The sequence below is a fragment of the Trematomus bernacchii genome, unplaced genomic scaffold (genome assembly GCF_902827165.1).
Source record: "Trematomus bernacchii unplaced genomic scaffold, fTreBer1.1, whole genome shotgun sequence".
Lineage (NCBI taxonomy): Eukaryota > Metazoa > Chordata > Actinopteri > Perciformes > Nototheniidae > Trematomus > Trematomus bernacchii.
In genome coordinates, this window is record NW_022987910.1 from 3,819,509 (window position 1) to 3,833,793 (window position 14,285).

The 14,285-nt window shown below is 41.5% G+C and overlaps 1 protein-coding gene across 3 annotated transcripts in view; it reads right to left on the reverse strand.

Moving 5' to 3' along the window:
- Nucleotides 1-1,716: 1,716 nt before the first annotated feature.
- Nucleotides 1,717-14,285, reverse strand: part of arhgef12a (Rho guanine nucleotide exchange factor (GEF) 12a) — a 41,504-nt gene continuing 28,935 nt past the window's right edge. For all 3 annotated transcript variants that reach the window (XM_034115074.1, XM_034115075.1, XM_034115073.1), the window contains 26 exons: nucleotides 12,688-12,730; nucleotides 12,291-12,396; nucleotides 12,030-12,167; nucleotides 11,871-11,903; nucleotides 11,139-11,253; nucleotides 10,916-11,021; nucleotides 10,623-10,826; nucleotides 10,422-10,548; nucleotides 10,294-10,326; nucleotides 10,040-10,191; nucleotides 9,680-9,826; nucleotides 9,383-9,468; nucleotides 8,570-8,695; nucleotides 8,322-8,436; nucleotides 6,927-7,027; nucleotides 6,654-6,731; nucleotides 6,420-6,495; nucleotides 6,158-6,325; nucleotides 5,677-5,764; nucleotides 5,504-5,581; nucleotides 5,330-5,424; nucleotides 5,034-5,234; nucleotides 4,717-4,953; nucleotides 3,261-3,490; nucleotides 3,076-3,151; nucleotides 1,717-2,973 (listed from right to left, as the gene is read on the reverse strand). In XM_034115074.1, coding sequence (XP_033970965.1) covers nucleotides 2,963-2,973; nucleotides 3,076-3,151; nucleotides 3,261-3,490; nucleotides 4,717-4,953; nucleotides 5,034-5,234; nucleotides 5,330-5,424; nucleotides 5,504-5,581; nucleotides 5,677-5,764; nucleotides 6,158-6,325; nucleotides 6,420-6,495; nucleotides 6,654-6,731; nucleotides 6,927-7,027; nucleotides 8,322-8,436; nucleotides 8,570-8,695; nucleotides 9,383-9,468; nucleotides 9,680-9,826; nucleotides 10,040-10,191; nucleotides 10,294-10,326; nucleotides 10,422-10,548; nucleotides 10,623-10,826; nucleotides 10,916-11,021; nucleotides 11,139-11,253; nucleotides 11,871-11,903; nucleotides 12,030-12,167; nucleotides 12,291-12,396; nucleotides 12,688-12,730 — 2,970 coding nt within the window. In that variant the 3' untranslated portion in view covers nucleotides 1,717-2,962. The remainder of the gene's footprint in view (nucleotides 2,974-3,075; nucleotides 3,152-3,260; nucleotides 3,491-4,716; nucleotides 4,954-5,033; nucleotides 5,235-5,329; nucleotides 5,425-5,503; nucleotides 5,582-5,676; nucleotides 5,765-6,157; nucleotides 6,326-6,419; nucleotides 6,496-6,653; nucleotides 6,732-6,926; nucleotides 7,028-8,321; nucleotides 8,437-8,569; nucleotides 8,696-9,382; nucleotides 9,469-9,679; nucleotides 9,827-10,039; nucleotides 10,192-10,293; nucleotides 10,327-10,421; nucleotides 10,549-10,622; nucleotides 10,827-10,915; nucleotides 11,022-11,138; nucleotides 11,254-11,870; nucleotides 11,904-12,029; nucleotides 12,168-12,290; nucleotides 12,397-12,687; nucleotides 12,731-14,285) is intronic.

Below are 14,285 nucleotides of genomic sequence, written 5' to 3' on the forward strand. Positions count from 1 at the left end.
TTAAATGTTTTGGGTACTTAATATTTAAAACACTGATGTCACTGCAGGTTTCAGGGTGGGTCTGCCTGACTGGATGTTTAATGGTGAAAGTTTGCCATCTGCTGGTTATGATCATCACCTTCTCTGATGTGCTTCATCAAAGCTCTCTCTGATGAGGGAAATAGTCTCCCCCTCCTGACATTTAGTGAGGCCAAATGTACACAATAAACATTTTAGTCCGTTAAGGTCAAAGGAAATTCTCGACATCAGACTAAAAGGATCAAATTAAAATGCCCATGCTGTCCAGAAACACAGTTTACATTTTGAAACGGCTTCAATGCATAAACATGCTTAACATCCTCTGTGTCATTCAGTTTTTGGTCACTGACATAGAATAGGTCGTCTTTCAAATGCCTTAAGTTCAAGCCATGCATTCATTAACAACACAATGAATATCTGCCAACTGCAATGCAACACACAGTTACTTACATTACTGACTAATACTCCTAAATAGCTACTAATTCACTTGCAAATAGTAGTCAACAAAAACATGGTAGAGATTGCGATTTTAGCATACAGCAAAGGGAGTGTGGTAAGTTTAAAAAACAAGACAATGAAATACTAAAGACACCTCAGCGTTAGCATTGGATACAACAGCAGATTTGACAGGGAAAGTTCAAAAGCCTTATTAGAGACTTAAGACAACTTCCAACATGTTAATTACAGCATTGTTTTTGACAGCTGTTTTCTGTGGGAATGAACCCGCTGTACACTGACTGCAGAGTACTGAACTGCAGACAAAGTTGGCCACGAACAGCTAACATCTGGTAAACAGAATAGTGCTGCAGTTTGAAGCTTAATAGCCAGATGTGTCCCTCATAGTTAACAGTTAGTGGAGCCCAAAACACAGACTTATAATAGTAAATATATTATACTTATTCCTGTTTGCAAACATGGTTCCCGTAGGGTTTTTCTTACTTTTCTTCCTGCGACACAGAAGTGGCTAAATTAATCCCTTCCTGCAGGTTTAAATATAAAGCTTTTAGACAAGGCAGGTAATTACATAGCTATTTTAAGCTTAATTAATGAATTGCGACCTATGACACCTTGTAAAAAGTGATTATATTAGGAGAAATTGCTAACATTAAATCTTACGTGAGGATGTATGGAGGTGACATCTCATCAAAGCATAACAAAGACATGATGAGATCAATCTGAGAAAACGTATGCCATGCGATCCAGTTAACGACAATACATCAGCACATACGACCAGTGGACATAGTTAAGTTTTATTATACTGGCATACATCAATGCCTCTGATCAACAGGAACTATAACTCAGCCAGGAGAAGTAGACTTTATAAGACACTTGCTGATCCATCATGACTAATGCTCAAGTGTCCTTGATCTTTATCTTCGTATTTTAAGTAAAGAAAAATGGTCATTAATCATTTCTCCATTACTGAAACTGTCATTCAATAATAGCTGTACAAGTAAAATGTTTTACTGACCATCACTTCGGCTAGGGCGGAAAGAAAGCGTAAAGGGCAGGCACTTTATCAGACTTTCTCCCCTGGAAGGAAACCCTCGAGAGACCCCCAAAAGGGCACTTTGACCACTTATACCAGTTGGGGGCACCGGGGGTGTGGTTGCCCTTGCCAAATACCATAAGTCAACCAGTGCTGTAGAATCCTGACAATGTGATCACTTTATATTTTTGCAAGAAAATGTCCCCCCCCCAAAAAAACTGGTTAGATTTTTCTTTTTGAATGTGTCATGGCACCATTTATTTATTAAAGTTATGCATAACCTTCCAACTTGATCATTGTACATATGTTGAACTTCATGACATTATTAGAATATCAGGCAGTCAGATCAGCAATGCCAACAGCAGCGGAAAGAAGCGGCATTTCTGTCAGGAGTCGATACAGAAGGAGCAGGAGCGCTCATTGTAGAAGAAGGGGAACGGGGCAAAAATACCCAAGAGATGAGGAAGCATGACATATAGAGTGTGGGAGGGGATGAATAAGTATGAAAGCTACTGGGCCAGGAGGAAAAATAAAGGAGAAGAATGACACCCATAAGTGTATACAGGGAAAAGAAGAGGGAGAATCACACGCAGAGGAGAAGAGGAGCAGATGAGAGGCGAAGTACCCCTCACAGTGAGGAGGAGGAAGGAGGCAGCACGAAAATGCAACAGGACCAGATCAGAGCCTTCAGACTCTTCATTCTAGTTAACACCACCTAGAATTTATCTGAAATTCTAGATTATAACACAATTCAAGAGTTTTTTTTTTAACACAATGGGATCTATCCATCACCAGTGCAACTCTGGCCTCTATCAGTCTGAATATATTCCCGCCACTTCATCAGGGTACGCTAGGCTACTAGGCTAGCGTGCTTGTATGCTAGCGTGCACCCAACACTGTGTGACTGAAGCAGGAAAAGCAGCCAAAAAGGTAACACCATGGCCAAAAGCATGCAAGCAATGTGGGAAACACTTAAAAAAAAAAATGAAAAGAAAGAAAATAAATACATCTTGGGATAAAAAAAATCTTAATACATTATCTTAAAATTTTCCTTTTCTTGTTTTGTGTTTCATATATATATATATATTCTAAACACACATCTTTGTACATTTTGGTATCAGTTCTGTTTCTTGCAGGGAGGTCTGGGGGAAATGGGTGTTAGGTGGTGGAAGGGTGAGGTTTTTGGGGGCAATCCCACTTTCCTGATTGCCTTGTGCTGATGGAGGGGGAGGGGGGGGGGGCAGCATCACAAAAAGATGACTCCACCCTTCAAGCGTTTCTGCTCACACTCAGTCTCTCATTCTCTGTGGCATCCGTTGGCGATGAAAAAAAAAAAAAGGGGGGACTCAGCAGTGAGAGGACAAGCTTATAGGGTGTCCAGAAAAGTCCAGGACACAAGAAGTAGCGGTACTTCCTCTTTGGGACCAAAGCCAAAAGCTGTGGTACGGACATCAACTATCTCTTATCTGGGGGGGAAAAGAAATTAGGCGTAGGATCAGAAAAAGGGAGTTATCCACATATTCAAATCTATTTATTCATACGTTGCCACTGAGCACAAAGTGATATACCTTTGTTTCCATCCGTGTCTGCTGCTGACCTCTCTGGCCTTTGGCGTATTACATTATTGTACTTGGCCTCGACGTCCTGAAAGAGAAACCATTCACAGTGAGATCAGGCAATTCAAATCACCACAATGTATCAGCAAAGTGGATCTATAGGATCATGTGCTGGTGAGTCAGTGACTGTGAAATACCTTCAGATAATTGAGGTTGGCCTGAAGGTTTCTAAGGTGAGACAAGACCTGTCTGCTGAAAGAGGAGAGGCTGCCGGCCTGTGACGCTGAAGAAAACCTCAGGTTGATGCCCGAGTCGGCGGCGCAGCCCTGTGAGGATCTCAGCTGCTTCCCTGTGTTTGATGCCAGGATGTCATCGTCTGTGCTGCTCTCCCCTGGGCCGCCGTACCCCTCCAGGACTAAATACCCTGCTGAGAGATTTCAAAGAAGCCTTTTATTACTAATGCTGTAAAAGAAAAATGGAGGATCAGGGAAAGAGAAAGAGCACTGAGAAAGCTGCACCTCACAATGACTAAAGGTGGATTTAAAGGTGAGTTCAAAACAAACGTGCTTGGTTTGTTCAATGGCAGTACTGTACAGGGATACAACACACTACAGACTCTCTTGCAGAATGATTGCATCAGCTGGGACACCATATTGACAATCTGGCAATAATGCACATTCTATGTACAATTTTGCACTAATTCTCAAATATTGAAGTGACTGTTATTTTGTATTGATTGTTGTGTTTTTTTATTTAGGTCTTAATGTGTGCACATGTAAAAATGTGTCTTTGATTCTGTGTATATATATATATATACATATTTGCACACATATTTGTATATACATTTGTTTTTATATTCGGGATTGTGGGAAACGGTACTTCGATCTCTCTGTCTGTACACACAAACTGGAAGATTGACAATAAAGTTGACTTTGATATTGGGCCATTGGGATTAAGTGTTAGCCAAACCCTAGGACTACAGGTTTAAAGAAATGCACATGTTACTTTACTCCTGCTTTTTGTTTGGCTATATTTGCACCAATAATGTGAGGTGAGGATCCAGGGTATATGCAGGAATCCTGAAGTCAAATGGAAGACCTTTTTAAGACCTTTTCAAGACCCTTTCCATACATTTTAAGACCTCATCGCCACTTCGAGTTGTTTTAACCGGTTACATTGGCGACACACTTTACCTCACATTTACTATATACAGTATTGAATGTCCTTCCTCCTTATCTTCCAACCATTTGGACGCAAACTTGCATTTCCCCATAACGATGTTGTTTAACAACCGGCGTAAACGGACCTTCGCGCGCTATCAAGCAGTGAGCGTGCGATGTCCTGTTCAGATGACGTCCAATCCAACGGGATGCCATAAATAAACTACACAGAATCACACTACACACCTACGCAATGATTACATTCAGGCAGACTGTAGAATACAACCTCTTTGGACAATTTATATACTTATTGAAAACAAGCTACAAAATGTAATACCTTGGAAAATGCCGTTTAATACTTTTTATATTTTTTTTAATAGCCTTAATCTTCAACTTTTAATACTTTTTAAGACCCCGCGGACACCCTGGAATCCATTTAAACCTAGAGCGTACGGATAATGGCAAATCATTTGTTCCCGCTGTCCAGGCTCACCATAATCTTCAGGAGAATCAAAGAAGCCCGTGTCTCCAGAGCCCAGGTCCTGAGCGGGGTCCTCTGTCTGGGAGCTGTTCTTTTCTGAGCCGTTGTGGACCATCACCCGCGCTCGGCTGTCCACGGGGGTCCGCAGCGAGGTGGTCCTGAGGAGACGAGCCCCCGTGGAGCGTTTGGTTTGCTCCAAGGCCTCCTGGGACATCAGCTGGGTCACCAACACCTGCTTTAATGCTGCCACTGCGGCAGGTGAGGACGGAGGGTTATGATTTTTTAAATAACACACAATATCACTTTATTTTGACTGACTGTGTGCTTACATGTTTTCAGTGCTTCATCTGCTCTGGAGGGAAACCTGTTAAACGAGTCTCCTTCTTTGACATTTTCAGCCACTCGGTAAGGAAGCTCTGGGTCCACAAAACCTTCCTCCTCCTCTTCTTCCTCTGCCTTTACTCCCTCAAATGGATTATTACCTGGTAGAGAACTCGTCACGCTTCTAGGGGCTGGACTGCTCTCTTTATCTGAGGGGGTTTAATAGGAGAAGGATTATCTACACAGTTGAGTAGAGTGGAATATTTAAAGTAATGCAGAGGGAGAGACATGTTTCCGCAGCTACCTGTGGACTGGGTGCTGCCGGTGGACGTGCGGTCTGCATCTCGACTCAGCCTGGAAACCCCCGCTGTGATGGTCTCCACTCCATCCCTCTCCCCACTGGCATACAACAACATCTTATGTAACAAACAAGCTTTAATCCTGCGTATCATCTGATCAAATTAGAAAGACAACATACTCAGTCTGAGGTAATGGTATGACGCTGTGAGGTTTGACTTTCATGGCATCAGCTCTCTGGGTGATTAGACGCTGCCACCTTTGTTCAAGGGGAAAAGAATAGAGTTATTAGCCCATTTGACCACTAGAGCAGTACAATTATAAGTGATCAATCTAAAAGGAACTCATGCTTACGTTTTCTGATCTGAGACTGTGGGCGCCATCAGCTCATAGATCTGGGCTCCGTTTTCTGACATGGACAGGACGAAGAAGGACTTGTGGTCTGGCAACAAAGAGTGTGGATAAGACTTTCTTTAAACCATGTGTACAAAGTACAATAAACCCAACGAGAGCAACAGTAAAAGGAAATACAGGAGGAAAACAAATACAAATCAGCAAACTAAACTAATTAAGAGAGGTGCAATTATCAACTTGCATAGTGCATAGGGAGTGATTCACATACAATCGTTATTTTGAAAGGGATATAATGGATGTATCTAATTTTGCCTAAGCCTAATATCCTCAGGCAGTTTGTTCGACAGTAATATATGCCCAAAAAGAATTGGATGTTGTATAGTGAGGGGTTATTGATCGTTGTTTCTGATCAGTGCATATCAACTAATTGTGTTTCCATTTTTTAAGTTGTAAAACAGAAAGTAGGCTGGTGTGAACTGACCTGTTGCCACAGAGCGCACCAGCACAGTGTTGAGTTTGATGATGGGGCTGAAGATGTGTTTGGTGTCTGCCGTGCCGGCCAGGTTTTTACTGTGACACTTCAGGATCAGCCGCTCATCTTGTTTCTGTAGCAGGACCAGAATGTCCTGCAGGAGGAGTGTGTACAACTCTGAAAGGAAACACAGAGGATACTTGGATTTAATATTTGGCAGAAGTATCTAAATTACAGTAAATTAATCTCTTATAATGTGCCGATTACAAACCGATAGTCTTGTCCTTGTTCACTTTCCATGACAGCGGTCCCTCATGCACCATGGTTCTCTTGGTTAAATCCAAATTCTGAAGAGGGTAGGACGATAAAGAGTTAAGCTTATCCATGAGGCCATTTCCACATTGCACTCCCTTTGTGCCAAGCGTATATTTCAAACAGCGAGCGTGGGTGTACACCAAGTGAGTGTGCTTAAACTGAAGCTGAGAGGGTCCTGTATATAACTCACCTTTAGCTCAAGGATCACGGGGTTGTCTGTCTGCTTCAGAGAGGAGAGGTCCAATCTTCTCTGATAGTCCTCCAGCCTCTAGAGGACAGACGGAGAGAAATAGGAAAGAGGATAAGAAAGCACTCCTTAAAAAAGGGAGCCACTGCCTGGGGAGCAGTAAAAAAATAAATTGTGGTGGAGAGGAAAAAAAAAGGGAGGACTTGGGATGAGACTGAAGAGAAAAGTCGAGGGCCTGGTGTGAAAGGGAAAGGAGATTTTTTAAAAACATCCTACCTGCTTGTCCTCAGATTCCTTCACAGCCTGGTTGACGTGATTGAGGATCTTTCTGCAGCAGTCTGCCGCCTGCTTCACTTTGTCCTTCTCCACTGTGTTGTCTGAATGACATTCAAAAAAGAGGTAAGGACTCAGTTCTGTGGGGGGCTGTCCGGCAAATTGATATTTCCTCTGTCCATTAACACACCATTGTTCCCAAGAAATATGATAAAGCAGGGGGGAATTAAGATCCCATAATAGCTGGTTATAGATTATCATTAGTGCATTCTCTCCGTGTGAGAACTAAACCCAGCCAAGACTAAAATGATGGACCAAATAATGGGAGACATTTCCCGAAACGCGCACTGCTCGAGGATCATTAAAATGCAAATCTTGCCATTTGTCTCTGTATTTCACTAATAACTGGCACGTTGCCACAGAGACTCAAGACTTCATTTTTATTCATTTTCTTCCATCTCAAAAGTTCAAATTGTATCTTTTGCTTTTTATAGCAATCAGAATAGGAAAGGCAAACATTCCAAATATTCCGTTATTACCCGTTTCCATGGTTACTCCAAGATGAGTCAACTAGTTTCCATATTGAAAACATTGACTCACAGAATGTAATTGACTTTAGGATCACAGAAAAAAGAGCTGGAAGAAATAATAGAAATCTTCCCATGCAGGCGGGTTGCAGCAGTGCAGACAAAGTCTAAAACACTAGGCAATAAGATAGAATGGAGAGAATAATAATAGTGGTTTGCAAATGCGATTTTTAAAAGTAGATCACAATTTCTCTCCTTGTGACAGGTTCAGTAATTGAAGTATTTGTGACTGAGTGGAACAGACTTTGAAGTTTTTGAAAAGTGGTTTGTATGAATGCACACATTCCTCCTGCAAGGCATGATGACGTCAGTAAGGCTTCATGCGCTTCATGAGCCAGAATAAGGGTCTTATCTGGCAGGTGCTACACTGAGTCCATTTATAGTCTTTAATGAAGCTGCAGACTTAGACCAACGTCAGAAAATTAAATAACAATTACGTAATTGTTTAGGCATCAATTCGCTGCTTTCGACTTGTGAATATTGACTTGTTTTTCCACTCTTCAGGGAGTCATTTAAACATTGGACTCTGGGAACTTGTAATGGGAAATGTTATTCTACACCACAAACAATAAATCAAGAAAATAATCGGTAAACTTAAAATAATAATCGTGAAAAGAAACCAATCCTACCATTACTTAAAATGCCAAATTTCCCCATGCATTATTTTTGGTTTATTCAAGAGTTGTGTTTTCAATCCCTGTTACATCAAAGACAGTCCGACACAGTTTGAATGTGGATTCGATGGTGCATAATAATCGTCACTGCAAGCTGTTGTGAAGGAACTCTGATTAGTAAGGCAACATTTCAGCACCTGTGTACTTGGCGATGTTTTCTAGCAGCAGGGGGTACTTGGTGAGCCGCTGCATCTCCACAGGAATGATGTCTTTAAGCTGCAGTCGGCGACACTGTCTGTTACTCTCTGCCTCCTACAAAGCAACAATAAAAGAAAAAAAGAGTTTGTGTGAAGTTCAGCTGTCACTTAACAAGATATATCGTTTAACAAGTAAACATGGAGAATACGTAAATGTAGCAACAATTTTGAAAGCCTGTAGTCGGTACCTGGACGAAGGAAGTAAAGCGCGAGTCCTTCTTCTGCTTGGTTTTGATGATTTCCAGAGCAAAAGGCTGGTTGCTGCAGAACGTCCCCACCGCCTTCTTGATCTTCTCCTCCTCTCCCCCGCCGAACTGTGACAACCCAACACAAGACGGCACAGGACAGAGACGGTGATCAGTCGATGTGGGTAAGGGTTAGTTGTCATGGAAATGTCTAGTATTTAACCATTACAATGAGAAGAAACTCCCAGAAGGGGGCCAGGCTTACGACCTCGTAGCAGAGACAGCTTAAGTTTTAATGTAGACTAGATCATTGCTCGGACCCTCAGGGGACCGTTTAACCTACTTATCCCCCATAGAGAGATTTTAGACAAGGCTGCCAGCTGATATGCAGGAACTCAGGAATGCATCACACATGATATAGAGATGTCAGCCAAATCTGGGGCATGCTCTGACATTACCATTTACTGAGAAACAGGCTTCAACTTCACTCGCTTGCTTCCGCTGTAATTACTCTGCAGAGTGTTTTTTTGCCGCATGTCTAAGGTCTTGTCTTTTGGGATTTTGGTATAAGATTTATAGTATTTTATGTTAACTCCTTCTCTAGTATATATAAACTGTATATAAATATTTTCAGGTGCACATGACATTTTTTTTTAAATGAGCACAATTTAGGCTATGAAGCAATTTTGGGCAACAGTTCAATTTCTTTGTGCAAAATGTATTTTTTCACACCACATCAGTCATCTTGAAAATGTATTCAATATAAGAAAATGTTTGAAAGGGGAAATACAATTTCAGCCAGAGAATTGTACTCACCCAGGAGAGCAAGTCGTCTCCTATCTGATCAATTACCGAAGACTCATTTCTCTTCCGAACAGCTGCCATTTGCTCCAGTATTGAAGCTGAAATTCAAAGGAGAGCCCCAAATTGACAGTCACTGCGTGTTTGTGTGTCTGCATGTGTGTATATAAGATAACAAAGATGAAGAATACAACATGAAATTGTGAGTACTGTGTGTAATGCTGCCTGTTTGTTTTAAAATTCATATTCATGTTCATATTAAAGGCCTATATTCTGTGATAGATGTCAGGGTGTGTGTGTGTGTGTGTGTACCATGCAGCTGTAGAATCTCGTCCAGGTTAGTGAAGATGTTCTTGATGTCTGCAGGAGGCAGGATGGACTCTTTGGAGAGCTTCTGGAAGAAAACATGGTCCAAAACTCTCAGCATCCTCACATGCGCACGCTCTGTATAGAACAGCTCTGTAGACACAAGGCAAGATGTTAATCCAAGATGGCAGAGCATTTGCACGGCTCAACATGATGAACTATTTGACAGCAACTTGGGTCTGATCCCAACAGATGCCCCCGCTGCATATCTCCGTCTCCTCCCTTTTACTCATTTTGTATTCTTTGAAAATAGATTTGGCTTTATTGAATTGTCAAACAATGTGAAGGGGTAAGCCATGTCCTCACCATTGATGACTTCCTGTCTCTTGATTTCCTGAGGCCTGAGACCTGCTAGGACCTCTCGCCCCACCAGCTGCTGCCAGTTGGGAGGGTCGTGCTCTGAGTCCGTTCCCTGGTCGTCCTCGCTCTGAACGTCAGCTGCAAGCAGTCCCTCAATCCTAGGGCAAGACGGGAAGTCAGCTTTTCATCTGGCTTCTAAAATACCACCACTCCTTATTTTATTAGATATTCATTTTCAAATAAACAGGTGTCCTCCTCACCTTCTTATGGTCTTTGGTGTTCCCTCGTGGGCCCTACAACAAATATTAACGGTAAAATCAATGTTAAACATAAATATATTCAATGTAAGGAAGCAGAGGTGTTAGTGTAAATGAGCCTGTAAATGCACCTGTCGCTTTCTCTGTCATCCTCTTGCAGCGGGTCATGGCTGTAAAGGTCAAAGTGCACCAGCCCATCAAGAGGGTCCGTCTGAAGGCCGTCACTCAGCCTGGAGGGGCCTGAGGTCGGAGTCCCACCTGAGAAACAACACGTTAGAAATCCTCACTTCCTGCCTTTTTATTTGATCCAGTTCAATCGTTCAGTAGCTCACCCATATCAGCGTCTCTGCTCGTGTCTGAGCTGTAGGTGGCGCTGTTTGGGGACGAGGTGTTGACAGACATTGAGTGTGTGAGTTCAGAACCCTCGCTGGATTGGCTGCCTCGCAGACGGCCAGCTTCCATGTGATCAGCTGCCCCCAATGAAGGCTGAGATAATTGTTTCTGCGGCCGGGGGCGACCTTCCAACGCTTTTCCCACTGAAAAAGAGAAAGGCGGAATCAAATTTGATAACGATTTTAAAATCGTATCATTGTTTCTATTCAATTCCTTAAAAGTCCTAACTCACCTGATGTTGTTTCAACACGGCTAGGCCGACGCTGAGGTCCAAGGATACTGGGAAATCTGGGTTTCTTCACCTTCTCTTCTCCCTCCTTTTCTGTCTTGATGCTTTTCTGTGTTTTATTAAAACAAGGGAAGTGTCAGGTAGATGATAAACAGAGAGAAAGAGATGGATAGAGAAAGGCAGAGGCGTATTGTGATAGAAATGTATTGTTGTGACGTTATATTACCTTGATCTTGGGAAGAAAGTTGATCCTGACCCGTTTGGACTCCAGACTGCGAGGTTCCTTGACCCTCACACCAAGGAGCTTCATATATGTATAGATGACATACTGCATTGTAGTGCTAAATGGAAAACAAAAGTGACAACACTTGAGTTTAGTTGCTACAATTTCAATACAAACCGACAAAACAACAGGATGCAGGAATTCGAAGTGTCCATATTGTGACTTGCACCATATGTCATGCCAGTCCTTTTCGTCGGTTTTCTACACAAACCATCTGGGTTGTGCTGTGACCATATGGTGTTTCAAACAAGAATGTTCAATCAGTCACACTTTTAAATTATTGAATACAAACACACTGCATAAATTACATGTTTTTTTAAGAGACTGCCTCGGTGTTTAATTTGTAAACTGTAGGGAATGTAGAATGGGGCCTGGATGATACCAATGTGTTGTGTGTTCTTGGCGGGAACATCAAAGGCTTTACTTAAAAAATGACTACCATTGACATATATTATTCATTTAGCACAAGATGTTTTCAATAATACATTCAAAGAAGTCTAATGAACTAATAAAATAAGTTATTTAAGACACATTACAGACTGTAAATGCAATGACAACACAGATAGTTTGAAGGGCCATGAAAGCCCCTGAAGTCCTGAATGATCCCCATCATATGCTTTGAGTTATTATCTCTATATCAATAAACAAAATGCTCCACAATATAGGTGTGCTTACCATCTCTCCTCCTCTGTTGTGTGAGTAGTTAACCTATAAACAATACACAGAAGAAAAGTCTTAATGGCTGAAAATGGTTAAAAACATGAAATATGTGTAAACACTTATCACAGCACAAGTCTATATGTGTGTTATGAAACTGTGTGTCATGCTACTTACAGGATATCCTCTATCTTGGTGATGATGTTCTCTGCGTATGAACGCTCTCGCTCCAGAGTGACCCGGTCTCTGACTCCCTCTTGGTCCAGTCGGGACAGCTCCACTTCAGCCACGGTGAGGCCCATACTGCGCTTCTGCCTGCATGTGCCAACACGTGAAATACTGGGGTTAGGTGCATAATCCCCTTTTTAACATTTGCTCAATGAGTGAACCACATTCTCAATTGCAGAACCTACCCAGCATAGAAAATAAAAACTTTACCTGAAATCCTCAAGGTTCTTCTGTATTTCTGGGAGCAGAGAGTCCTGCAGCGTTTGAACGTGTTGTCTGTTTATTTCCTCAGGGATCAGTTCTGTCCGCCGCCGGTCTGCAAACACACACACACACACACACACACACACACACTAAACTATACTGTACTGCCAAGTCTAAAGGGAATTATTTCAAGTGCACACTTAATATGCGCCGTTAAGGTTAAGCAATTGTTTCCAAACCATCAGAGCATTTGATTTCTTAACACCTTAGTTGGGAGTGTGCATGGCTCACAGGACTGTGTAATGAGGATGGCCTCAGATGTACAAAAGGTAAACTAGGTAAATTGCCTATTGAAAATGACAGTGAGCAGACAACCAAATGAAGCACAGCATGAAATACTAACCGAGATCCATAGAGATGGATTCAGGAACAGCGACTTTCAGATTCTGAAAAATAAATAAATAATAATGTTTTATACTTCAAGAACAAACTGGATTTAATGTCAATGTCAGTAGAGACAATATATCAAAGCACTCAAGATCACTTATAAATGTAATTATTAAAAATGAAAACACCCTTTTTGAACCTGTACATTTGGTTTTTGATCCTGTGTTCTGACAAAATATGTAATTTTAAACATGTGGTGAAATGCATTTCATGTGTTCTTGTCAAAATGGAATCAGTGATAACATTTATAGATTATGGATAGAGATATATTTCCCTGTGCAGAACAAAGAGTGTACCAGTGTTGTAGTCAAGTCACCAATTCACGAGTCCAAGTCACTCTCGAGTCCCCACTTTTCAAGTCCGAGTCCAAGTCTGAGTCACCTAGGGAGAGTCGGAGTCGAGTCTGAGTCACCCAAGGAGTGTCCGAGTCGAGTCTGAGTCACAAGTCTTCATGTATTAATCTTAGTGGATATATGTGTTGAAATGTAGCTGCTCCTCTACATTGCCTTTATCCTGTCATGTTATACTAATGTGTCTATTGAACTGCTGTGAAGCGAGTTTGGCTACAATTCTTGTAATAGGTGCTATACAAATATAAAGCTTATTAATAATATTCATATTAATATTATTATTTATATTATTGTAAATGACTTTTAATATGTCTAACTATATTTAAAATGAGTTACCTTTTAGAGAAGTGATTATATTTGTATGCTAATATTTTCTTATGGTAAAGTTTTCGTTTTGCACTTTTATTTTGATAGTTATAAGATCCGGACTCTTATTTTGAAGGAACTTTTACCGGAAGTCAATGGACAACGGAGCAGTGTAAACACACATGTATAATGACGGATAAATGACGAATAAATTAACATATACTAAATAGTTACATTGGGTTTTTAGCACCTGGCTGATAAGGGCACAAGCTCTTACGTTGGTAATGATTGTATAAAAGCAAGGGTGTGCAATAAACAGATACCATCAGTTGGAGAGTCTGACCATCATTCAGCCGGGGACGCTACAATTATTATAGTGAATGTTTAAATTCTATCAATAAAGATTAAGCCCCAGAAAGCACATGGCTACTTAGCATGCAAAATGATGATATTCTGCATGTTAAGTAGCCATGTGCTTTCGTGTTATCGGCTGAATCTTTATTTATTGATTAGATCACATTACTCGGATGATAGTGTTCAAGACAGCCTATATGTCTGAACTCGATCCTTAGAGTAATGTGTTATGGAGCCTTCTCTTCAATCTTTTTTCCACATAACGAGCATTTTGCGCTGCTCTTTCCCAATGTGGAAGCAGAATGTGTGAAAGCATACAGCACGATGCGGGGTGTGTCTCTGGACATCTCTAGACTGGAATAGCTGGGCCCAGTACGTGAACTCGCCTCGCAGGTGCACACGCCAGGATAGAGGACATCAGACTCCAGAAAAAACTTGCTCGAGTCCGAGTCCAAGTCGGAGCGTCAATGTACAAGTCGAGTCCGAGTCATCGTGGGGGAAACATTCACGAGTCCGAGTCCAAGTCATCGTGCGCGAAAATTCA